The sequence below is a fragment of the Ranitomeya variabilis genome, chromosome 4 (genome assembly GCF_051348905.1).
Source record: "Ranitomeya variabilis isolate aRanVar5 chromosome 4, aRanVar5.hap1, whole genome shotgun sequence".
Taxonomy (NCBI): domain Eukaryota; kingdom Metazoa; phylum Chordata; class Amphibia; order Anura; family Dendrobatidae; genus Ranitomeya; species Ranitomeya variabilis.
Genome location: NC_135235.1, coordinates 501010910 through 501038042, shown reverse-complemented (window position 1 = coordinate 501038042; position 27133 = coordinate 501010910). Strand labels below are relative to the sequence as shown.

The 27133-nt window shown below is 45.9% G+C and overlaps 1 protein-coding gene across 2 annotated transcripts in view; it reads right to left on the bottom strand.

Annotated features, from left to right (window-relative positions):
• The window catches only part of BRCA1 (BRCA1 DNA repair associated), a 220792-nt gene that overhangs the window by 144753 nt on the left and 48906 nt on the right, over positions 1–27133 (bottom strand). For both annotated transcript variants that reach the window (XM_077252036.1, XM_077252038.1), the window contains exons 3-4: positions 14381–14434; positions 14050–14130 (exon numbers count right to left, since the gene is read on the bottom strand). In XM_077252036.1, coding sequence (XP_077108151.1) covers positions 14050–14130; positions 14381–14434 — 135 coding nt within the window. The remainder of the gene's footprint in view (positions 1–14049; positions 14131–14380; positions 14435–27133) is intronic.

The following is a 27133-nucleotide window of genomic DNA, read 5'->3' as shown; positions in this document are numbered from 1 at the left end:
TGTAGGACTAAGGCTAAATGCACACAATCTATGAAATACACATAGTATGTGTCTGGTGTTTTTCCCCTTTAAAGGAGGTTATACAGTCTTCTGATGAAAGTCTGCAGCAAGTGACTGCAGACGTCAATCTTTACTTCGTGCAGACTACACACTGTCAGGATTCTCTAGCGTTGCGGTGAGAGGGCAGTCATATGAGCGCAAGTATGCAATTTGCATACATGTGGCCACATGCCAACTAGACATGCTCAGTATCGCTCAACACAAGTTAATTGAACAAAGTCAAGCACATCTTGTCAAAATTTGGCTGTAAGTATTCAGAAGTCTGCATTCACAGAGTGACTGCAGACCTTCACCACCAGTTCAGATGACCCCTTTAACAAGGCGTGTTCTTCCGTCCTCCATTTGCATACTGCATAACTATAAAAGGTTTGGTGCACATGGCGTCTGTGCCCCTATATATGTCTAAATAGTTTAAGTTGGTGAGGTTAGAAAAATGTAGGCATAAATTAAATTCATGGGATCAAACAACTAAAAATTGGCATGTGCATAAAAGATTCACCCCTTCTGCGATGAAACCCCTAAAAATTTCTGGTGCAAGCAATTCCCTTCATAATTCACATGCTTAGTAAATGGAAGTCCACCTGTGTGCAACCTAAGTGTGACATGGTCTGTCAGTATATACACACACACCTTCTCTGAAAGGCAATAGAGGCTGCAACACCATATAGCAAGAGGCACCACTAACCAAACACCATGAAGACCAAGGAGATCTTCAAACAAGTCAGGAACAAAGTCGTTGAAAAGTACACGTCCGGGTTGGGTTACAAAAAAAAATAAAAAATATATCCAAATCTCTGATGATCCCCCGAAGCACCATCATAATGACAAGAACATGGTACCACAACAAGCCTGCCAAGAGAGGGCACCCCACCAAAGCTCTGAGCTTGAGCATGGAGAGCATTAATCAGAGAGGCAGCACAGAGACCAAAGGTAACCCTGAAGGAGCTGCAGAGTTCCCAAGCAGAGGCTGGAGTATCTGTCTACAGAACCACAATAAGCCGTACACTCTATACAAGTGTTCTGCCATTTGCATACACTCAAAAAACGTACTTCCATTCAAAATACGTAAGGCTTGCTTTGAGTTTCCCAAAAGACATGTGGGTACCTCCCCAAAAGTATGGAGGAAGGTGCTGTGGTCAGAGTAGACCAAAATTGAACTTTTTGGCTACCAAGGTAAACGCTCTGTCTGGGGCCAAACCAACACAGCTCATTAAACCAAGGACATCATCACCACAGTGAAATATGGTGGTGGCCGAATCATGGTGTGGGGATGTTTTTTGGCAGTAAAGACAGAGAAAATGGTCCAAGTCGAGGGGAAGATGGATGGTGCAAAATAAAGGGATTTTACTGAGCAAAATCTGTTTCAGTCTGTCAGCGAGTTGAGACTGGGATGGAGGTTCATCTTCCAACAAGACAATGAACTAAAGCAGCACTCAAGTCGTCAAAGGGGAAACCTGTAAATGTCAAAGCCTTGACCCAATTGACAATCTGTGGTCAGACTTGAAGATTGCTGTTCACCAGAGGAAATCATCTAACTTGAAGGATCTGTAGCAGTTTGGTCTTGAGTAGAGTTGAGCGACTTACTTTTTTCGGATCGAGTCGGGTTTCGCGAAACCCGACTTTGTCAAAAGTCGGGTTGGGTGAAATCGGCCGATTATTGCGTAAAGTCGGGGGCCGACAAACACGAAACCCAATGCAAGTCAATGGGGAATCAAAGTCGGCAGTGAGTGGAGGACAGGAAAACATTACAGTGCCCATTTTAATCCCCAAAACATCAATTCTTATTACTTAAAGGGAAGGTGCCATCAAAAAATTTTTTTTTACAGCAATTGTAAAAATGTAAAGAATTAATGTTTAAATTTTCTTAAAAAATATTATCATTTGTTTATAATTTAGTAAAATATGAAAAATAATTTGAAAAGTTTGGGAATTTCCACTTTTAAACACTAGGGGGAGCAGCTGCTGAAATTTCAGAAAAACCTAGTGTACAACTAGCTCACATTACTGCACTGCAGTAATTATGGGCGGAGTCTGCTGACCTGTGTGATGTCTCCTCTCCTCCCCTTCTGGGTGTTTGCTAAGGGATAAGAGAGGATGATATTCAGGAACCCAGTGAGCAGCCATTTTGTTGGTGACTGCAGAGTAAGGCTGCCGTCACACTAGCAGTATTTGGTCAGGATTTTACATCAGTATTTGTAAGCCAAAACCAGGAGAGGAGCAATTAGAGGAAAAGTATAATAGAAACATATGCACCACTTCTGTATTTATCACCCACTCCTGGTTTTGGCTTACAAATACTGAGGTAAAATACTGACCAAATACTGAACGTGCGACGGCAGCCTTATACTAACAAGTAGACAGTCACCGAGGATGGCAGGCAGCAAGGATTCTGGGAGATATGTGGTGGAGGGAGCAGGGTGACAGCAGCACAGAGTATTTCAGGAGAGCAGTGTGCTGGTCTATGGGGGGCACCCTGTTCAGTGTGCAGAGCAGCCAGGGATTGTACATAGAGCGCTGTCTTTTATACACATGGATGGACCATCTGCTCCACAGAAATCCAGGAAACATTTCTGCGGATTGATGACCTGTTCTGATCCAGACATTGCATGCAAAGACCCCATTCCCCTCCTCAGATCCTGTCTTCTCCATCCTGTCCTGGCGATGTGTGAAAGTGAGACGACAGGCGAAGTACGGGGTGACGCTGGGAAGGAAATGTAGCCATATAGTAACGATAACATGAGACCCCTCTCTTCAGCTGCCTCACCAGCCCTGACTGCACCTAACTGGAGGTCATGCTGCCACCTCTATTACCCCAGACCTGCGTGCAGGTGCTCAGCCAGAACCACCATAGAATGGGTCCGCTTTCTGAAGATAATACTGCCATAGTGTTCTCACATAATACCGCCATATAGATCACACACACAATACTATCAAATAGATCACACAATACTGTCATACAGTTCTCACATACCGTCATATAGATCACACAATACTGTCATACAGTTCTCACATACCACCATATAGATCACACATAATACCGCCATATAATTCTCACCTAGTACTGCCACATAGATCACACATAATCCCACAATATAGTTCTCATATACCACCGTCATATAGTTTTTACATCATTCCACAACACTGATCAAACATAATACCGCCATATAGATCACATATAATACCGTCACATAGATCACACAATACTTGGCGGCATAATGTGTGATATTATATATATTATAATATCTCGGCATAATGTGTGGTCTTTACAGGAGTATTATGTGATAAATATATATAGCGGCATTATACGTGATCCATATGGTATTGTGCTGCTCTAGGGAGGTCACAGAGACGTATGGTGGAAGGAGCAGGGTGACAGGAGCACAGAGTATTTCAGGAGAGCAGTGTACTGGTCTATGGGTGGGAGGGTGTGCTCACACTCACACGCTCGCAACTGTATACTTAGCCTTTACTGGCTATTAAAATGGGGGACACCCCCCAAAAAAAGACGTGGGGCCCCCTATAATTAATAACCATCAAATACTATGCAGACAGCTGCGGGCTGACATTAATAGCCTAGGAAGGGGCCATGGATATTGTCCCCCCCAGGCTAAAAACATCAGCTCTCAGCCGCCTTTTACATGCGCCTCTTCTGGCGCTTTGCCTGGCAATTTCCACTTGCCCTGTAGCGGTAGCAAGTGGGGTTCATATTTTTGGGGTTAATGTCACCTTCATATTGTCCGGTGACATCAAGCCCACGGCTTAGTAATGGAGAGGCGTCTATAAGGCACCCATCCATTACTAATCCTACAGTTGTATTGTAAATAAAGACTCGGCCAGAATAAAGTCCTTTATTGATCTTTTACCATACCGAACGCATAATCCTCGACTCCCTCAACAAAAATAATAAACCACATTGGGGAAAGACACGCCGGGGGAGAGGAGTGCATAGGAGAAGATTAGATACTGACTGCTGAGCCGTGTATCTAATCCTGGCCTGTGTGATACTGACAGCTGATCCGTGTATCTAATCCTGTCCTGTGTGATACCAACTGCTGAGCCGTGTATCTAATCCTGTCCTGTGTGATACCAACTGCTGAGCCGTGTATCTAATCCTGTCGTGTGATACCAACTGCTGAGCCGTGTATCTAATCCTGTCCTGTGTGATACTAACTGCTGAGGACACAGTACACGGGACAGGATTAGCTACCCAGGACTAGATTAGCTACACAGGACAGAGGTAGCAGTGGTAGGTGTATATAGAGGCAGATAGTGGTATACAGAGGCAGGCAGCAGCGGTATACAGAGGCAGGCAGCAGCGGTATACAGAGGCAGGCAGCAGCGGTATACAGAGGCAGGCAGCAGCGGTATACAGAGGCAGGCAGCAGCGGTATACAGAGGCAGGCAGCAGCGGTATACAGAGGCAGGCAGCAGCGGTATACAGAGGCAGGCAGCAGCGGTATACAGAGGCAGGCAGCAGTGGTATACAGAGGCAGCTAGCAGTGGTATACAGAGGCAGCTAGCAGTGGTATATAGAGGCAGCTAGCAGTGGTATATAGAGGCAGCTAGCAGTGGTATATAGAGGCAGGTAGCAGGGGTATATAGAGGCATGTAGCAGGGGTATATAGAGGCATGTAGCAGGGGTATATAGAGACATGTAGCAGGGGTATATAGAGGCAGCTAGCAGTGGTATATAGAGGCAGCTAGCAGTGGTATATAGAGGCAGCTAGCACAGTGGTATATAGAGGCAGCTAGCAGTGGTATATAGAGGCAGCTAGCAGTGGTATATAGAGGCAGCTAGCAGTGGTATATAGAGGCAGCTAGCAGTGGTATATAGGGGCAGGTAGCAGTGGTAGGTGGTATATAGGGGCTGGTAGCAGTGGTAGGTGGTATATAGAGGCAGGTAGCAGTGGTATATAGGGGCAGGTAGCAGTGGTATATAGGGGCTGGTAGAAGTGGTAGATGCATAAGAAAATAAAAACCCTGTACTTACCTTCCGTCCTCTCCCAGGATGTGCTGAGTCATGCATGTTCAGGGCAGAGCAGTGCGACGATCTCCCTGCTGTGCTCTGAACAGGTCGGCAGTGAGCAGTAATTGCAGCCTGTAATGTAATACTAAGCACAGGCTGCAATCACAGCTCCTCGCTGCAGATACTTACCTCGGACCCTCGGCAGCAGCTTCTCCCTGGCAGCTTCTGCCATCGCACGCACTGAGCTGTGTGTGCGATGGCAGAGGGAAATAAACAAAATGGCCGCGATCTCCTCTCACAGCTGTGACGTAGCAGCTCAGTGGGCGTGTCCAAGTCACAGCTGAGAGGCAGGAGATGCGGTCGGAGCCCGACCGTTGGCTCCTATGCCCATGGCTGCCGTAAGTGAGGTGTGCAAGTGTCGTGCCCAGACACTTACACCCACACTAATGAAAATGGCGGCCTCCAGTGGTAGAAGTAAAAGTGAATAAATAAAAAAAGTATGAAAGAGGTACATTTACTTTTGTATTAAAAATAATTGATTATATAATCAATAATTATTAATACAAAAACTAAAATCACGGCACCCTCCCTTTAAGCTTGTCAATCTTAATTTGCTTTATAATAATAGTTAGGCATTGAAAACTGGGGGTCATTTGGCTAAAGTTGTGGGGGGGTAGGGCTGGCTCAAGATTTTCGTGGGCCCAGAAAACGCGGAATACGACACGGCGGTGGAGCAGGGAGAGGTAAGTATTTCAACTTTGCAAGTGCTGTGATCCTGAGCAAGCAGAGGGGGCCCACTCGTTGGCATTGGCACTGGAACAGGGCCCCTCATAGTATGGCGGTGTTTGACGGCGGGGGCGCCTCCCACCGGCAGAGACACACTTGCGTGCTATGAGGGGCCCTGTGCCAGTGACGTCGCCAACGAGTATTGCCCCACCACCTGATGAAGGAACCTGCACTTTCATCTGCACCTTCCTCTTTGTCCCCGTGTAAGGTGGTATAGTATGTGGGAAGGGGAACCTGACTTTCAGCAGGGTCAGATTCTGGCTGTGTAGAGTGCAAGGGGAATGTAGTGGTCTGGGTCAATGTCGAAGCGGTCTTAGTAACCGCGATACACGTTGGGTCCTCCTGCCTTTTTGCCCGTTCTTTCCACTGGCCGTCAGGTTATTATTTCTTCTCGCCATTAGGTCTCTGTGTGCTACCTTTCACGCTGTGGTCCTCCGGGGGTTTCCCACGGTCGTGTGACCCCTTCGTTTATGTGCATTTCTATTGCAGCTATATTGCACTGCACATTGGGGCTTGTGCAGTCTTTTGCTTGGGGTATAATCCTCATACAAGCAGCTCTTTAAATTTCTAGGGGACTTTTGCTTTGCCCTATTGACTGCAGGGTTTGAATGCACTTAATAGACCTGTATCCTTATCATAGGGTGTGTGTTCTATATTTTACCCAGCAGTACATGACTGTTTAGTGCCATGTGGAGTACTCTTGTTATATATGTATATTGTAGAATGAACGGGCTTAATGGGGGGAGTGTCTTCTGCATTGGTTTTAAATTGTTTTTAGCATTTGTTACCAATATAGTTTGTTCCTTTTTTCATATCTTACCGGTGGTGGCATATTATGTAGTGGCTTCTTTTCTCTTTTCCATGGTTACTGTTTTTAGCCACCTCTGTGCACCCCCTTTGATCTTACGAATTTTTATATATAGTAGTGCGCTAGCAACCTTACTGCATTGGGAGCAGGGAGAGGTAAGTATTTCAACTTTGCAAGTGCTGAGATCCTGAGCAAGCAGGGGGGGTCCACTCGTTGGCATTGGCACTGAACAGGGCCCCTCATAGTACGGCGGTGTGTTTGACGGCGGGTGGCGCCTCCCACCGGCAGACACTTTTGCGTACTATGAGGGGCCCTGTGCCAGTGACGTCGCCAATGAGTATACCCCCTCACCTGATGAAGGAACCTGCACTTTCATCTGCACCTTCCTCTTTGTCCCCGTGTAAGGTGGTATTGTATGCGGGAAGGGGAACCTGACTTTCAGCAGGGTCAGATTCTGGCTATGTAGAATGCAAGGGGAATGTAGTGGTCTGGGTCAATGTACCAGCAGACTCATCTAGCAGTGGCTGGGCAATGGGCAGGATGAGGAGGAAACACAGATACAGGCCCAAATAATAAAGTGGGCTAAATGCAGATCAAAATTGGTAACAGGACTAACCAGGCGGCATTGCTTTGTTCAGCGGAGGACAACTGTAAGGAGAGGCTGACACAGTGAGTAGGCCCAAATAATAAAGTGGGCTAAATGTCTGCCAAAAAACTGTTCAAAAATAAACAGGTGGCATAGCTAGGTACAGGGGTGGGCTCCTCTGCTGAGTAGCAGACAGTGGTAGTAGGCGCAAAGTATTAACTGGTCTAAATAGAGGCTGGCACAGGGCCCCTCATATTACGACGGTGTGTCTGACGTTGGTTGTGCACCACCACCGTCAGAGACACTTCATTGTACTATGAGGGACCCTGTGCCAGTGCTGTCCAGGCAAACGGCACTCGCACGGGTGCTTGCGCCAGGTGGTGAACACAGCCCTGTGGGGGAAGTCAGCCCATTTAGGGAGGTATAAAAATGGCCTATGGTGAACATTCTGCAGCTGCAAATGGAGGAATTGAAGCAGTCAGTAAGAAGAGACCAAAAGCAAGACATTTTTCAGGCAAGTTACGTGTCAGCAGGGGAAGGTGGGGCCAAATAATTTGAAATCCATAATTGGTTCATTTTAATGAAGGTTAGATCATCGACATTTCGGGTAGCCAGACGTGTCCTTTTTTCGGGCAGTATTAAAACCGCAGCACTGACGACTCTTTCGGATAGCACACTAGCAGCAGGGCAAGCGAGCTCCTGTAATGCGTATTCTGCCAATTCAGGCCAGGTGTCTATTTTAGATGCCCAGTAATCGAAGGGGAATGACCTGAGAGGGAGAACATCGATGAGGGAGGAAAAGTAGTTCGTAACCATACTGGAAAAATGCTGTCTCCTGTCACTTTGAATCGATGCAGCAGTATCTGTCGTGTCAGCGGTCATTGCGAAATCACTCCACAACCTGGTCATAAAACCCCTCTGTCCAACGCCACTTCGGATTTGTGCACCTCTAACACCTCTGCCATGTTGCCCCCTACGGCTCGTGTGAGAACCATCACCGCCGCTGTGTGCTGGGAATGCCTGAACCAAACGGTCTACAAGAGTTGCTTGTTTGGTAGCCAATATTTGCTCAAGGTTCTCATGTGGCATGATATTTTGTAATTTTCCTTTACATCGTGGATCCAGGAGGCAGGCCAACCAGTAATCGTCATCGGTCATCATTTTCATAATGCGGGGGTCCCTTTTTAGAATATGCAAGGCACACTCAGCCAAGTGGGCCAATGTTCCAGGTGTCAATTCACTGCTTGTGCTGGGTTGAGGAGCACTTTCTTGCAAATCAACATCACTTGTGTCCCGCAAAAACCCTGTACCTGGCCTTGCAACGCCACCAGTTTCTATTGCCCCCTGAGAAGCATCCTCCACCCATAAATATTCATCCCTATCATCCTCCTCCTCTTCGTCCGCCACCTTGTCCAGGAGAGTTCCCTGAGCAGACAATGGCTGACTGTCATCAAGGCTTCCCTCATCCTCGGCTGCAGACGCCTGCTCCTTAATGTGCGTCAAACTTTGCATCAGCAGACGCATTAGGGGGATGCTCATGCTTATGATGGCGACGTCTGCACTTACCAGCTGTGTGCACTCCTCAAAACACTTAAGGACTTGACAGAGGTCTTGTAGCTTCGACCACTGCACACCAGACAACTCCATGTCTGCCATCCAAGTGCCTGCCCGTGTATGTGTATCTTCCCACAAATAAATTACAGCACGCCTCTGTTCGCACAGCCTCTGAAGCATGTGCAGTGTGGAGTTCCACCTTGTTGCAACGTCGATTATTAGGCGGTGCTGGGGAAGATTCAGCGATCGCTGATGGTTCAGCATACGGCTGAAGTGTACGGGCGACCGGCGGATGTGCGAGCAAAGTCTTCGCACCTTCAGGAGCAGGGCTGGTAACCCTGGATAATTTTTCAGGAATCACTGCACCACCAGGTTCAAGGTGTGAGCCAGGAAAGGTATGTGTTTTGCAGCGCCCCAGAGTCCTGGTCGTTGCAGTATTGTCGCTCCGCCGCTAAGGGGAGTGATGGTACGTCTGATGGCACTAAAGGAGTTCACCTGACCAGGTATCACAGTCACACATTACACTTTACACTCTGGCCACCAGGGGGAGCAAAAGGTTCTATGTATTAGGCCACTCCTCACACTCTGGTAAAACTGGGGGTCGGATAGGAAGTTAGGGAGAAGCTGACTGGGTTTTGCCCAGGTAACATCTAGTGAGAGAGAGTTGCTTGGGAAGATTCAGGGGGGTCCCTGTCAGGGGTTGGATCCTGGCAGTGGCCTAGCACAGGACAGATCGTTACGGAGCCGCGCCTGCACTTCATTGCGGCGGCATCTTAAGAAAGGACACAAAGCGAAGTATATTGTGGAGAAGTGAGAAACGAGATCACAGCACAAAGGCGATAGAACCAGAAGGAGTCGTGCCCCGAGATCGGCAACATCCTTCTGAGGCGCGTAGCCGGCGGCCGGAATACCGAGGAAGTAATAGACTCTACGCATTACTTTGAACTACGGTAGGGCAGTTAACTCTAGGTTGGCAGTCTCACCTTTTCACCTAATGAAGACAACGGAGGCAATTGTGGGAGAGGGGCGTCTCTAGGGTTCCTATAAAATCACTCCAGGCCTACCCCGTCATACGGGTGCGTCCTATCCATATCATCTGGGGGACGGAGAGAAAGAACAGAAACATACACGACAGTTGTGAGGACTATCCCGTGGTGCTCAGCAGGGAGGTACTACAACACCCAGGCGCTAGTAGGAAGGCTACTGATTTCCACCTGCAAAGGGAACTCTGGATGTGCCTTTGGACCGGCCGGTTTCAGCCAGCCCTGTTAGCAGTGCTCTGGATTGCGGATGCCGAAGCCTTCAGTAAAAAAGTAAAGAGACTGCAATCCTGTGTCCTCGTCATTTACTGCGACCTACACCGTCACCTACATCTTTAATTGGGCGCCCCTTTGCAGGGCCACGGACCGGGTCAGGCCACCGTGACATCCCCAGAACCGAGAGACCCGGTACCGAGTACCCAGCTGCTCTGCGTTTGGGGGCCGCTCCAACTTTCAGTTCTGAAAGGGCTATGGCAGCCATAAAATTCCTTCCGTTATCACAGACTACCTTAAGATGTACACTGCCCAGCCATGACGGAGTTTCTTGCTGCAAGTAATCGGCCAGTATGTCTGTTGTCGCCCAAACACTTCATTTGTAACACAGCCTGCTGACGCTTACCACTAGCTGTTCGATAATGGGACACCTTGTGTGCAACACTGGCAGCTGCGGACGGAGTGGTCGTGCGACTGCGCTCTGTGGACGAGCTTTCGCTTCTGGAGGAGGAGCAGGAGGGGTGGCGAACGCCTACAGCCAACTGTTTCCTAGACCGAGGGCTAATCAGAACTGTCCCACTATGGCTGTCCCCTATGGACCCTGCATCCACCACATTAACCCAGTGCGCCGTGATGGACACGTAACGTCCCTGGCCATGCCTACTGGTCCATGCATCTGTTGTGAGGTGCACCTTTCCACTGACTGATTGCGTCAGTGCATGGACAATGCGGTCTTTGACATGCTGGTGGAGGGCTGGGATGGCTCTTCTCGCAAAGAAGTGCCGACTGGGTACGTCATAGCGTGGTACTGCGTAGGCCATCAGGTCTTTGAAAGCTTCGCTTTCAACCAACCGGTAGGGCATCATCTCTAACGAGATTAGTCTAGCAATGTGGGCGTTCAAACCCTGTGTACGCGGATGAGAGGATGAGTACTTTCTTTTCCTGTCGAGAGTCTCTTGTAGGGTGAGCTTGACTGGAGAGCTGCATATGGTGGAACTAGCGGTGGTGGTGGCATGGCGGATTGAGAGAGGGTTGATGATGGTATTCTTGATGTTGGCCTACATAAAGTGTTTCCTACCAATAACCTTGTGATTCCGTGACTGCTTTGGCCTTGTGACGATACCTCCACATTTGCTGCTGGTGGTGTCCTAACCGGTGGGCTTACAGTGAGGGAAGCAATGTAGCATTGCTGACTACCTTCATTCTGAGCAGGTGCACCAACGGTACGTGACGTTTGGTAGTTAGTCCAGGCTTGCAAGTGCATGCTGGTTAAATGTCTACGCATGCACGTTGTATATAAATTTTGAAGATTCTTCCCTCTGCTAAAGGTCTTTGAGCATTTCTTACAGATAACTTTTGACTGATCATTCGGATCTTGGTTAAAAAATTGCCACACTGCACTCTTCCTACTATCAAATACCTTTTCAGGCATTGCACGCTGTGCTACTTTCACCGGATGGCCACGCTGTCCTAAAACTATTTTTGTTTTTGACACACGTTTTTGGCCTGATACGGGCCTGCCAGATGACAGCTGTTGCGATGTAGATGGCTGCTGCAGATCATCCTCCTCCGCTTCTGAGCTACTGGCAGCGGCACCCTCTTCCCCCAATGGCTGCCAATCTGGGTCAACAACTGGGTCATCTATCACCTCCTCTTCAATGTCATGTGCACCTTCCTCTGTCACCGTGTAAGGTGCTATAGCGTTCGGGACAGGACACCATAGTCTCATCAGGGTCAGATTCTGGCTCAGTACACTGCGAGGGCAATGTAGTGATCTGAGTCAATGGAACAGCATAATGATCTAGCTGTGGCTGTGCATCAGTGCACTCCATGTCCGATTCATCTTGTAATGGGCAGTTAACAATTTCCCTTTCTAACCCAGGCACGGTATGTGTAAAGAGCTCCATGGAGTAACCTGTAGTGTCGCCTGACGCATCCTTCACTTTTGGTTTGGGTGAAGGACACAAGGAAACGTCTTGTTCCTGACCGGGAGCATCCACTGACGACTCGCTGCTTTTATATTTTGAACTTTCTGAAGAGGAGGCAAAAGAGCTAGAGGCTGATTCAGCAAGGAAAGCCAAAACTTTTTCCTGCTGCTCCGGCTTTAAAAGCTGTTTTCCTACTCCCAGATAAGGGAGCCTTCGAGGCCTTGTGTAGCCAGACGATGAAGCTGGCTCAACACCTCCAGCCTTAGGTGCTATTTTGCTTTTCCCACTACCACCAGATGCTCCACCACCACCATCAGTACCAGCTGGCAACGACCGCCCACGGCCTCTTCCACCAGACTTCCTCATTTTTGGGAACATGTTACCAAAATAACAACCGTTATATGGTACTGTAAAACAAGGTAGAAGGTGTATATAAACTTGTTGAGAATATAAATCTCCCTTTTTATTTTGGGGAGACTGCACCACACCTCAGGCCCAGATGTAAATGGCAGAACGTGGCTGGCTGATATACGACAAACAGAACTGACGTATATCCACTTTGGTTTTTTTTGGGGGGGGGGAGACTGCGCCGCAACTCAGGCCCAGTGTATAACACAACACAATGTAAGTGGCAGAACGTGGCTGGAAGATATCTGAAAAAAATCCAAGGACTGTAGTACAATTTCAATCTCCCTACAATGATCTCAGGACAAGTATGGCAGCAACAAAAAGGACTGCTGCACATAAAAATGTGGACAAATAAACAAGATAACTGCAGAAAGGAGCAACAGGATTTTTGCTTTTAAAAAAGCAGTTGGTTTGCACAGCAGCGTGCAAACAGCAATGCAGCCATCAGGGAGCCTTATAAGGCAGCCTAATAAGCTACAGAGCTGATGCACAAAAATATTGCCTCCACTGTCCCTGCAAAAAAAGGAGTTGGACAGTGGAAATCGCTACAGCACAAGCGGTTTGGGGGTTAATCTTCCCTCCCTAACTATATCCCTTCTTCTGATGAAGCTGCAGCAACCTCTCCCTATGCTGAGATCGGCAGAAGTGAGATGGCGGTCGGCGTGCACGCCCCTTTATACCCCCTGTGACGCCGCAGAAAGCAAGCCAATCACTGTCATGCCCTTCTCTAAGATGGTGGGGACCGAGACCTATGTCATCACGCTGCCCACACTCTGCGTCCTCTTTCATTGGCTGAGAAATAGCACTGAACGCGTCATACGAAACGCGACTTTGGCGCGAAGATTGCCGACCGCATGGCCGATCCCACACTAGGATCGGGTCGGATTTCATGAAACCCGACTTTGCCGAAAGTCGGCGATTTTTGAATTTGTCCGATCCGTTTCGCTCAACCCTAGTCTTGAGGAATGAGCAAAAATCCCAGAGGCAAGAAGTGGAAAGCTCAGAGACGTATCCAAAGCAAATTGCTGCTGTAATTACAGCAAAAGGAGGCTCTACAAAGTACTGATTTAGGGGTTGAATAGTTATTTTGCAATTTTGTCCTACATGTTTGCTTCTCCACCAAAAAAAAAAAAGGGTGTGAGGTAGCAAAACACGGAAAATGGCAAAAAGGGTGAATCCATTCACAAGCCACTATATATACGTGCACTGTAATGGCACCATAAGCAACCATGCCCCAGACGGACAATGAAAATGTGTTCAAACCTCCCACTGGCATGTAAGCGACTGCTTACCATTTGTTTAACTGTATGTGCTTTCCGAAAGAGAGGAACTTTGCAAAGGTGTGTATTCCATGCGGTATATGTTTCCTCAGCATCCATCCCGACTGTGGCCATTAGATGTATACCTCCTAAGCGTATGGGTCAGACACTGTGCACAGATGCAGTTTGAACCCAGCCTAAAAAGGTGCAGCAGACCGTTCTTTACAATACAGAAGGCCACTACAAAATAAGTGTTAGTTTCGGGTTATTTTCTACAGGTAGTCTATATTGTGGACAGGCATCCATCCTGACTGTGGCCACCAATGGGCGTATACCTCCTAAGTGTAAGCGCCTGAAAGTGGCCATAAGTATAATGTATCCCTAGACTTACAGACACAAATAGGACTTACACACGTAGATTAGAAGTTCCTAACAATTTACCTTTTACTAACTTCTTTCTTGCACATAGGACACTGGGCACGGCCTTTCTTCTTCTTGCGGAGAAGTTCCAGCATGCAAAACCTGGAAGTGGAGAATCAAAAGTTAAAAGAAGTTATTTCAGCAGATGCTCTACACAAATTATAATTTATATTATAATGATATATTCTGACAAGTCTGGGCACTTTGGGGTTTTTATTTTCCACCAAGACATTCCATTAAGACAAGGAAGGTGGGCCAGACGTGAACACACCTGAATTATGACAAGCAACCCAAGAAATGAAACTGTGCTATAAATGGCAATTCACAGGGCAAGAGTTTACATGCGCCATACCTGCAAAATATATGATCACATCTGGTGGCTACAGGCTCCTTCATTAGATCCAAGCTGTTGAAAAAGAAGACATTTTTCTCTTGGTCAAAAAGGATTGAACCAAATGGACAAGACAACTAGAAGGTGTAAATCCGGGAAGAAATGTTGTGTTTTAGCATTGTGCAAAAAAACTAATAAATAAAGAAGAGTCCAAGACTAAAGCTTTTCATTTTGTTTTTTTGTGGGGGTTTTCAGACATTTTTAAAAGGGAGTTTCCAATCAAATATATACCGTACTTTGTGTTTTTTTTCAGTCTCCATCTTCCCCAATCTAATAAGGTAATTTTATTTTTTTACATGAAAAAATGTTTTAAAGAGATTAGCATTTTCATTTATTTAAAGGGAATCGGTCACCACGTTTGTGCTACTAACCATCCCAGATCGGCATAATATTGAGGCAAAAAAAAAAAAAAAAAAAATCAGATTCCAGCAGTCTGTCACTTACTTGGCTGCTTGCTGTAGGTTGATAATATCCTGATGATAAAACTGTTATTTTATCACTAGAAGACTAGTAAACCGGATGCAATGTAGACCTCCATATTCACGACCTCTGCATAACTCCTCCCTCTAACACTGATTGGCAGCTTTCAGCCTATGCGCAGTGTCCACAAAGAGCTGACAATTGGTAGTGTGGCTGAGGTTATACAGAGCTCATCATTCAGAGAACTGGTAGATCTGCAGCAGATCATTTATAAAATCTGCAGTTAACAGCTAAGCAAGTGATCGATCACTGGACTCAGGGTCTCGACAACTACAATGTGTTGCTTTGAAATGTAATAAAAATTTTATATGTAATATTGGTTTGAGTCTATTCACCCAGATCCAATGAGGCTCTGGTGACACTATGTGGACAATCAGACTGAGCTGCACACAGAACACGTCAAACAACCCACATTAACCTGGAAACCCAGACTCTCTAACGATTAGTGATAGTTATGTAATGACTAGATATCTGTGATTGGTCTCTACATGGCTTTAATAATTTCTTTGCACAGATTGTGACTTGCAACCATCTCTCAAAGCGCAATGTGGCTCTCCGGATAAAAAGAGGTTGGGAACCACTGCCCTAAGGTTTCTTTTACCTGGTAAGATTTACTTTCTGTCCATAACAGTCACCTATTTATAACATACGGTAAGTGGTTTAAAGAGCACCCATTGCTTTTTTTAATTTAAATCCAAAGCCTCAATATCTCAAAAAACAGCGTTCAAGTGAAAAGGGTCAATATCCAATGCATAAATTCTATTGCACGGAATAACTAAAATGCCCTGCTCCTGATTTGTGTAGCTGACATGCCCATTTAAACTGAAGTCAATGAGGCCTGTAATGTCCCCCGAATCATTCTGCTCAAATTTAATTAAATTTCGGCTGAATAAAATGCGAGTTGGGATATTAGACTGATAAGTTACAAGACTGCGACGGCTGCCTCAACCGAGCTCTGACACCCGTTGTCTATTCTGAAGCAATATGAGGAAAACAAGTCTATTTAACTTTCAGAAATCAATCATGCCTCGGAAACCTTTCTTTTTACATGGCCACCTTTGATAACATCTGAGAAATAGGCACACAAAATAATCTCTTGCCGGCTTTCTGACAAAATGTTGGCTCCGGGAAACAACTCATAAGTAAATGCCATTTCATCAATATATGTTCCTGGGAGATTGTACTGGAACGCTATTTGTCTTTTACACAAGCTCCAGTGGCCAGGACGGCTGCATGGAGAACAGAGACAGAATATCAAAGAGATGGGACCACCGAGCAGAATCAGAAGGAAGCTAATTACCAGGACAACAGCATCACTAGGGGATGAAATCCGGACCACTAGAAAGTACAAGAAAATACTGAACCAAATGGAGGAAAAGTACACAATGGCCGGGAGGAGTTTAGCTGCAAAACAGCCTCAAGGGAACATTTCATCTTCTTACAACTCAACACAAAGCTGTCAGAGGAAGAAATAGCGGAGACGAACTGAAGTGTTTATTATACCAAGCTTAAGGGAGACCCCGGGGTCCAACAAGAGATCCCGTGACTTCCTCATGATAATAAAATATGAGTAATTGCGAACAAAAAGAGAAATATATTGTGACTGCACCATTTTGGCAATTGTTAAGGGCAAAAACTCTGAAAACAGCTTTATACAAATGGAGATTAGGTTTGGCTTTATATACGGAGACATGTGGCAAGGTTTATTAAGCCCTTCCCGACATAGGACCTAGTGGTACATTGCATGTTAGGTGTCTGTGTATGGAACAGGCTCAGGAATCGAGTCCGCACCATATCTGGAGGATATTAAGCACACATCGTTGTTGTTAAACCCTTAAAATCAGCTCTCAATCCCTGACAACAGCATTGATAGCATGTAATTCAGGTGGTGCAATGTTCTGTGCGCCCTACGACTTTCCCAACTGAAAACGATCATGGGTTGCCAATGGGTTGTTATGGCAGTCGAGAGCCTACTGAAAGCCCCGGTGGCTGCCATGTCAGTGCTCCTGTGAAGCCCAGCCACAGGTTTGACTCATAGGAGAATATGATTTAGCTATATTCTTCAATACGGCAGTTTTGCAGTGTACAGAACAAGAGATCAGATGCTACCACCAGACTAGACCTTCCTCGGATCTTCAAATCACATATCCCAGGGCGTGAAGGACATCCTCCATAGAGTCAGCATCTTGGTAGGACTGCTGGAAATGTTGTGTATGCGCAAAGTGCCAGTGGTCCTAACAAGAAGGGGATTGTAACAAGGATGTCAATCATAGCCAGTGAGAATGATTAAAATAAATGTAACATTATTGTGCCATTTAAAGACCTTATTAGAATACTGTACATGGCAAATACAGCTCTGGCAAAAATTAAGAGACCACTGCAAATGTTCAGTTGGTCTGATTTTTCTCTTTATAGCTATATTTGAGTAAAATGTAACTTGTTCTTTTAGTCTATAAACTTTCGACAACAAGTCTCAGAATTTCCAAGCAATACATTTTGTATTTTTCTTCTGAAAAGAAGAAATGGTAAAAATTAAAAAAACAAAAAAAAACAAACAGTGCTTTCAGACCTCAAATAATGGAACGAAAACAAGTTCATAATCATTTAGAAACAACAATACTAATGTTTTAACTCAGGAAGAGTTCAGAAATCAATATTTTGTGGAATAACCATGATTTCTAATAACACTTTCATGCGTCTTGGCATGCTTTCCACCAGTCTTTCACACTGCTTCTGGCGGAAAAATTTAAGCAGTTCTTCTTTGTTTGATGGCTTGTGACTATCCATCATCCTCTTTATTACATTCCAGAGGTTTTCATTGGGGTTCAAGTCTGGAGATTGGGCTGCCCATCACAGGGATTTGATGTGGTGGTGGTCTTAATTTTTGCCAGAGCTGTATAACACCCATAGTGTGATAGTGGTCTTGGACAGTTCAGGGACCTGATAGGTTCTCTGATATATAAAATGCTTATAGAGAATCTATTTATTGTGTAATACCAGATGTCAACCTTCAAGAGCCCACAACAGGGTCATATTCTAATATTGTGTTGCTGCAATAATAAGAGTAGTCTTTCTGAGGGGCGAGGCCAATTACAGTATATCCTGCCCTTTTATTGCTCAGTATTCTGCTCCATATCCTGCAGCCAGGTGAAACTTGTTGGGGATGCCAAATGTTACCAGAAAATTGGGTCTGAGATATAGAGGACATGGAGCTCTCCCATTGTTTGCAAATACCTACAGCAAGACCTGTGTAGGACTATGATATGGTTGCCCATGAATTGACCCATATGGGGAGTGCGGAGCAATTCTAGGCTGCCGCTGCAACCCTCGCCTCACTGTACATACGGGCCCTCTAATGAGACTGAACTCCTCAACTGCAGCCCAGGATCATGCAGAAAAAGTATTGCCTCTCTTCCCTTGAAATTCTCAGTGTAGATGAAAATTATAGGTGTATGTGACCCTAGGACCAAACGTCGTAACAGCACCAAACTTCAGCCTCAACCCTAGTGACAGAAGGCACATGTCACGAATCTGTTGTCATGCGTCTTGGGACCAGATGCTCCTTCCCTGTGCCCAACGCTAGGGGCGCCCAAGCTCGCCTTGTTCCCAGGATTACTCCTGATGGTGAAGATGCCGTGGCCACGTACCTTGTCTTAGCTCCTGAATCCACCCTCAGTCTCTACCCTTCCCACACCCAGGGAAAAGGGGAGTAGTAGTGTACCGTAATACACCAACCAGACTAACAAAGGTAATAGAGATACAAATATACTCACATAAACAACAGAGGTAAACACCGGAGAGTGGAGGGTGGGGTAAAACCAAAGTAAGTGAATGAAGGGAATTACCACACATCCAAAACCTAGCAACAGTCTCAGATAAATCGCCTTCTCAAACAACCATCTCCTAACCATGAAACATAAGCTAGCTCTAGCAATGAGTGCTAGCCATGGCCCAGATTATATAGGTGATGAGGTGGCTAACAGTGAACAGCTGAGAGCCTTAATGCAGGAAAGCTTCTAAGAGCTCTCAGCTGAACAGATTAACCACTGCATTGCTAAAAGAAACCTGAAACATTTAATACAAAAGTGAAGTGTTTCTAAACAGTGCAGGAGTAGGAAAAAAATCATACGCTGCGGTCTTCTGGCTACTCTGTCGTGGCAAACCCGTAACAGCGCAGCTGGTATTTCACTAGCTGACATTTTTGTTATGGGATTACATGAGGCTGCTTTGGTAGTGTTACCACAGGATATTTGCAGCATATCAGTGGCTTCATGTAATTTCTCAGAAAAAGTAATCATAGGTGTGCATAAGGAATAACTATTTATGACTAATAAATGACTTGTATCCTACTTTTGAGTTGTCAAGCATGTTGCACAGATAGAAGCAACAGAATGTCAGGCATTATACGGCAGTACTATGTGTAGATGTCAATCCAGTTATAGGACAAACAAAATTTACTGGAAAGCTGCTGCTGGATAGGTGTGTGAGCATCCCTGCCTGTTTCTCACTCTTCCCTCTCCATAGAGTATAATAAGGTGTGGTGCCTGACACATCAATGTGCTGGCAATCCGTCTTGCTTTGACCAAGACAAACGTGATAGGTTTTTCAGAGAGGATGTGAGAACAGAGGCAGGGGGAGAGAAATAAGTGGCTGATAAGTGGAAAGAGAGAAGCAGATTTCTCTAATATAATATTCACCCGTACTATTAATCTATATGTCTGACGAAACAACAAATATTATTTAAGAAAATATATATGTGGATTAAGAGGGGGGAAGCAGAGGTGAAAACCAATACTAATCAGGTTATAAAGCCTCAAGAAAACAATAAAAATGCTTCAGGAAAATCAGGTGCACTGACATGTCAGCTTACATAGCGAGTGACCCACACTGATATGTGAGGACAGGAAGCAGCGATTACAATTATTATTGTGTGGTGTCTGCAAGGACTTACAGCATTTGTAGCTCAAGGATATGATTACAACTTCTTCTTTAAGGATCTGGAGTAATCAAAGTCATAAATCCTAAAGACAGAGCTTACAGCACACAAGTATATATTACGTGACATGTTCCATCCTACAGAACTCTGATTAATAAAGAAACATGTTTGCGCTAGTCAGGTTGTAAAAAAAAAAAAAATCACGAAAACTTAGGCCTTGGGAATTTGCAAGCCCTGACGATTAACCCCTTAGTGACAGAGCCAAATTTTTGAAATCTGACCAGTGTCACTTTATGTGGTAATAACTCTGCAATGCTTCAACAAATCCCAGTGATTTTGAGATGGTTTTTTCGTGACACATTATACTTTATGATAATGGTAAATTTAGGTCAATATGTTTTGTGTTTATTTATAAAAAATATCAAAAATTTGAGAAAAATGTTAAAAAATTAGCAATTTTCTAAATTTGAATGATTATACCTTTAATCCAGATAGTCATACCACAGCAAAACATTAATAAATAACATTTCCCACATGCCTGCTTTACATCAGCACCATTTGTAAAATGTTCTTTTATTTTGCTAGCATTTTAGGAGGTTTAAAAATGTAGCAGCAATTTTTCATTTTTTTCAAGGAAATTTACAAAATTTATTTTTTTAGGGACTTAGCCATGTTTGAAGTGACTTTATGGGTCCCATATATTGGGAAACCCCCAAACGTGATACCATTTTAAAAACAGCACCACTAGACATATTGAAAACTGCTGTCAGGTAGTTTATTAACCCTTCAGGTGCTTTACAGGAATTAATGGAAATTGGTATGACAAATGAAAATGTGTATTTTTACCACCTAAATGCATCTAAGTTCTGAACGGATTACTACAGCCGGCAGACTCTAAGGCCGCTAATTGGTCATGAATTGCCATGGCAAACATAAGGACCACAAAATCATGATCTGAGGGCACCAGTTTGGATAAAGAGGAAGCCCCCACACTCTGTTAACCATTTATAATGATGTAGTCCCTATTGACAGCAGCATCTAAGGGGTTAAACAGATTTGGAAGGTGCAAATACTGATCGTGGCCGATACAGCAAGTTGTCAGCTATAGTGTACAGCGGACACCTGCGGAATTGTCACCTGTATGGGGAGGCTATTCTCTTATATCTCAGGTCAGTTAAAAGACGTATTGGCTGTCATTAAGGGGTTAAAAAAATTAGAAATTCTAGAAAACAGACTGAAAATGATGCTAAAAAGTTCCCCAAGTGAGAATGACACATTTATGCAGTCATGAGGTTTCACTTTTATTTAACCCCTTCATGACCCAGCCTATTTTGGCCTTAATGAACTGGCCGCTTTATGCAATTCTGACCAGTGTCCCTTTATGAGGTAATAACTCAGGAACGCTTCAACGGATCCTAGCGATTCTGAGATTGTTTTTTCGTGACATATTGGGCTTCATGTTAGAGGTAAATTTAGGTCGATAATTTCTGAGTTTATTTGTGAAAAAAACGGAAATTTGGCGAAAATTTTGAAAATTTCGCAATTTTAACATTTTGAATTTTTATTCTGTTAAACGAGAGAGTTATGTGACACAAAACAGTTAATAAATAACATTACCCACATGTCTACTTTACATCAGCACAATTTTGGAAACAATTTTTTTTTTTTCTAGGAAGTTATAAGGGTTAAAATTTGACCAGTGATTTCTCATTTTTACAACAAAATTTACAAAACCATTTTTTTTTTTAGGGACCACCTCACATTTGAAGTCATTTTGAGGGTTCTATATGGCTGAAAATACCCAAAAGTGACACCATTCTAAAAACTGCACCCCTCAAGGTGCTCAAAACCACATTCAAGAAGTTTATTAACCCTTCAGGTGTTTCACAGCAGCAGAAGCAACATGGAAGTAAAAAAAGAACATTTAACTTTTTAGTCACAAAAATGATCTTTTAGCAACAATTTTTTTATTTTCCCAAGGGTAAAAGGAGAAACTGGACCACGAACGTTGTTGTCCAATTTGTCCTGAGTACGCTGATACCTCATATGTGGGGGTAAACCACTGTTTGGGCGCACGGCAGGGCTCGGAAGGGAAGGAGCGCCATTTGACTTTTCGAATGAAAAATTGGCTCCAATCTATAGTGGACACCATGTCGCGTTTGGAGAGCCCCCGTGTGCCTAAACATTGGAGCTCCCCCACAAGTGACCCCATTTTGGAAACTAGACCCCCCAAGGATCTTATCTAGAAGCATAGTGAGCACTTTAAACCCCCAGGTGCTTCACAAATTGATCCGTAAAAATGAAAAAGTACTTTTTTTTCCACAAAAAAATTATTTTAGCCTCAATTTGTTCATTTTCACATGGGCAACAGGATAAAATGGATCCTAAAATTTGTTGGACAATTTCTCCTGAGTACACCGATACCTCACATGTGGGGGTAAACCACTGTTTGGGCACATGGTAAGGCTCGGAAGGGAAGGAGCGCCATTTGACTTTTTGAATGGAAAATTAGCTCCAATCGTTAGCGGACACCATGTCGCGTTTGGAGAGCCCCTGTGTGCCTAAACATTGGAGCTCCCCTACAAGTGACCCCATATTGGAAACTAGACCCCCCAAGGAACTTATCTAGATGCATAGTGAGCACTTAAAACCCCCAGGTGCTTCACAGAAGTTTATAACGCAGAGCCGTGAAAATAAAAAAATAAATTTTCTTTCCTCAAAAATGATTTTTGGCCTGGAATTTTTTATTTTCCCAAGGGTAATAGGAGAAATTGGACCCCAAATGTTGTTGTCCAGTTTGTCCTGAATATGATGATACCACATATGTGGGGGTAAACCACTGTTTGGGCGCACGGCAGGGCTCGGAAGGGAAGGCACGCCATTTGGCTTTTTGAATGGAAAATTAGCTCCAATCATTAGCGGACACCATGTCGCGTTTGGAGAGCCCCTGTGTGCCTAAACATTGGAGCTCCCCCACAAGTGACCCCATTTTGGAAACTAGACCTCCCAAGGAACTAATCTAGATGTGTGGTGAGCACTTTGAACCCCCAAGTGCTTCACAGAAGTTTATAATGCAGAGCAATGAAAATAAAAAAAATTTCTTTTCTCAAAAATGATTTTTTAGCCCACAATTTTTTATTTTCCCAAGGGTAACCGGAGAAATTGGACCCCAAAAGTTGTTGTCCAGTTTCTCCTTGAGTACGCTGATAACCCATATGTGGGGGTAAACCACTGTTTTGGCACACGTCGGGGTTCGGAAGGGAAGTAGTGACGTTTTGAAATGCAGACTTTGATGGAATGCTCTGCGGGCGTCAGGTTGCATTTGCAGAGCCCCTGATGTGCCTAAACAGTAGGAACTCCCCACAAGTGACCCCATTTTGGAAACTAGACCCCCAAGGGAACTTATCTAGATGTGTGGTGAGCACTTTGAACCCCCGAGTGCTTCACAGAAGTTTATAACGCAGAGCCGTGAAAATAATAAATGTGTTTCCTTTCCTCAAAAATATTTTTTTAGCCCAGAATTTTTTAATTTTCCCAAGGGTAACAGGAGAAATTTGACCCCAAAAGTTGTTGACCAGTTTCTCCTGAGTATGCTGATACCCCATATGTGGGGGTAAACCACTGTTTGGGCACATGCCGGGGCTCGGAAGGGAAGTAGTGACGTTTTGGAATGCAGACTTTGATGGAATGGTCTGCGGGCATCATGTTACGTTTGCAGAGCCCCTGATGTGCCTAAACAGTAGAAACGCCCCACAAGTGACCCCATTTTGGAAACTAGACCCCCCAAGGAACTTATCTAGATGTGTGGTGAGCACGTTCAACCCCCAAGTGCTTCACAGAAGTTTACAACGCAGAGCCGTGAAAATAAAAAAATCATTTTTCTTTCCTCAAAAATTATGTTTTAGCAAGTAATTTTTTATTTTTGCAAGGGTAACAGGGGAAATTGGACCCCAACAGTTGTTCCCCAGTTTGTCCTGAGTACGCTGGTACCCCATATGTGGGGGTAAACCACTGTTTGGGCGCACGTCGGGGCTTGGAAGGGAGGGAGCACCATTTGACTTTTTGAACGCAAGATTGGCTGGAATCAATGGTGGTGCCATGTTGCGTTTGGAGACCCCTGATGTGCCCAAACAGTGAAAACCCCTCAATTCTAACTTCAACACTAACCCAACACACCCCTAACCCTAATCCCAACTGTAGCCATAACCCTAATCACAACCCTAACCCCAACACACCCCTAAACACAACCCTAACCCCAACACACCCGTAACCCTAATCCCAACCCTAACCCTAATCCTAACCCTAATCCCAACCCTAACCCTAATCCCAACCCTAACCACAACTGTAACCCCAACACACTCCTAACCCTATCCGTAACCCTAACCACAAGCCTAATCTTAACCCTATTTCCAACCCTAGCCCTAATTCCAACCCTAACTCTAATTCCAACCCTAACCCTAAGGCTATGTGCCCACGTTATAATAATAATAATAATAATAATTTTATTTATATAGCGCCAACATATTCCGCAGCGCTTTACAACTTATAGAGGGGACTTATACAGACAATAGACATTACAGCATAACAGAAATCACAGTTCAAAACAGATACCAGTAGGAATGAGGGCCCTGCTCACAAGCTTACAATCTATGAATCGTGTGAGATTTTTCCGCACGATTTTTGAAAAATCTGCAGGTAAAAGGCACTGCGTTTTACCTGCGGATTTCCAGCGGATCTCCAGTGTTTTTTTGTGCGGATTTCACCTGCGGATTCCTATTGAGGAACAGGTGTAAAACGCTGCGGAATCCGCACAAAGAATTGACATGAAGCGGAAAATACAACGCAGAGTTTCCGCACGGAATTTTCCGCACCATGGGCACAGCGGATTTGGTTTTCCATAGGTGTACATGGTACTGTAAACCTGATGGAAAACTGCTACGAATTTGCAGCGGCCAATCCGCTGCGGATCCGCAGCCAATCCGCTGCGGATCCGCGGCCAATCCGCTGCGGATCCGCGGCCAATCTGCTGCGGATCCGCGGCCAATCCCGCACTGTGTGCCCATGCCCTAACCCTAACCCTAGTTCTAACCCTAGTTCTAACCCTAACCCTAGTGGAAAAAGAAAAAAATATATTTTCCTTTTTTTATTATTGTCCCTACCTATGGGGGTGATAAAGGGGGGGGTCATTTACTATTTTTTTTATTTTGATCACTGTGATAGGTTATATCTCAGTGATCAAAATATACCTGGAACGAATCTGCCGGCCGATTCGGCGGGCGCACTGCGCATGCGCCCGCCATTTTGGAAGATGGCAGCGCCCATGGAAAAGACGGATGGACCCCGGGAGCCTCGGTAAGTATAAGGGGGTGGAGATCGGGGCACGGGGGGGGGGGCGTCGGAGCACGGGGGGTGGCATAGGAGCACGGGGGGAGTGGACAGGAGGACGGGGAGCGGAGCACAAGACGGAGGGGAGCGGACCACAGATCGGTGGCTTGGGGGGGCGATCGGTGGGGTGGGGGGGTCACATCAGTGTTACCAGCCATGGCCGATGATATTGCAGCATCGGCCATGGCTGGATTGTAATATTTCACCAGTTTTTTAGGCTGTGCGTGGCTGTGCTGAGTGTGGGCGGCTGTGCGTGGCTGTGCTGAGTGTGGCCGGCTGTGCGTGGCTGTGCTGAGTGTGGGCGGCTGTGCGTGGCTGTGCTGAGTGTGGGCGGCTGTGCGTGGCTGTGCTGAGTGCGGGCCGCTGTGCTGAGTGCGGGCCGCTGTGCTGAGTGCGGGCCGCTGTGCTGAGTGCGGGCCGCTGTGCTGAGTGCGGGCCGCTGTGCTGAGTGCGGGCCGCTGTGCTGAGTGCGGGCCGCTGTGCTGAGTGCGGGCCGCTGTGCTGAGTGCGGGCGGCTGTGCGTGGCGGTGCTGAGTGCGGGCGGCTGTGCGTGGCGGTGCTGAGTGCGGGCGGCTGTGCGTGGCGGTGCTGAGTGCGGGCGGCTGTGCGTGGCGGTGCTGAGTGCGGGCGGCTGTGCGTGGCGGTGCTGAGTGCGGGCGGCTGTGCGTGGCGGTGCTGAGTGCGGGCGGCTGTGCGTGGCGGTGCTGAGTGCGGGCGGCTGTGCGTGGCGGTGCTGAGTGCGGGCGGCTGTGCGTGGCGGTGCTGAGTGCGGGCGGCTGTGCGTGGCGGTGCTGAGTGCGGGCGGCTGTGCGTGGCGGTGCTGAGTGCGGGTTGCTGTTCTGGGCGCCGACTGCCGGAGCAGGCGGGGACACCGGCGCGCTGGGGGGGGGGGGGGGGGGGGTCAGGTGCCGGAGTCGCCGCTAGCTCAGGCCCCCGGCACTTGCTATATTTACCTGTCCCCCGTTCCACTGCTGCGCGCTGCTCCATCTTCCGGGTCCTCTGCCTGTGACTGTTCAGTCAGAGGGCGGCGCGCATTAAGCGCATCATCGCGTCCTCTGAACCGTTCAGTTCAGAGAGCGCGATGACGCGTTAATGCGCGCCGCCCTCTGACTGAACAGTCGCAAGCGGAAGATGGAGCAGCGCGCATCACTGGAACGGGGACAGGTAAATATTGCATACTCACCCTCGTCCCTGCTTCTCCGTTGGAGATCACGGTGTGCGTTCAGTGCTTACGCATACCGCATCTCCTGGGAGCGTCACTCTGTGGGGTCCAGACTGCGCCTGCGCAGTCTATAAAGGCTTCGGACAGAGTGATGCTCCCAGCGTTATATTATATATACACACATACACACACACACTAGCTGAACTTCTCTTATTTTCCCATCACGCCTCTCATTTTCCCCATCACATCTCATTTTCTCCCTCACACCTCTCATTTTCCCCCTCACTCCTCTCATTCCCCCCTAACACTTGTCATTTCGACCTCACATCTGTCATTTTCCGATCACTCCACTATTTTCCCTCACTCCTCTCATTTTGCACTCACACCTTTTCATTTTCACCTCACACCTCATTTTCACCTCAGTATATACATGTTTGTCATCTCCCTTATATATAGTATACACCTGTATGTCATCTCCTGTATATAGTATATACCTGTATGTCATCTCCCCTGTATATAGTATATACCTGCTGTGTGTCATCTCCCCTGTATATAGTATATACCTGTATGTAATCTCCTCCTGTATATAGTATATACCTGTGTGTCATCTCCCCTATATATAGTATATATTTGTGTGTCATCTCCTCCTGTATATAGTATATACCTGTATGTCATCTCCTCCTATACATAGCATATACCTGTATGTCATCTCCTCCTGTATATACTATATACCTGTAGGTAATCTGCTCCT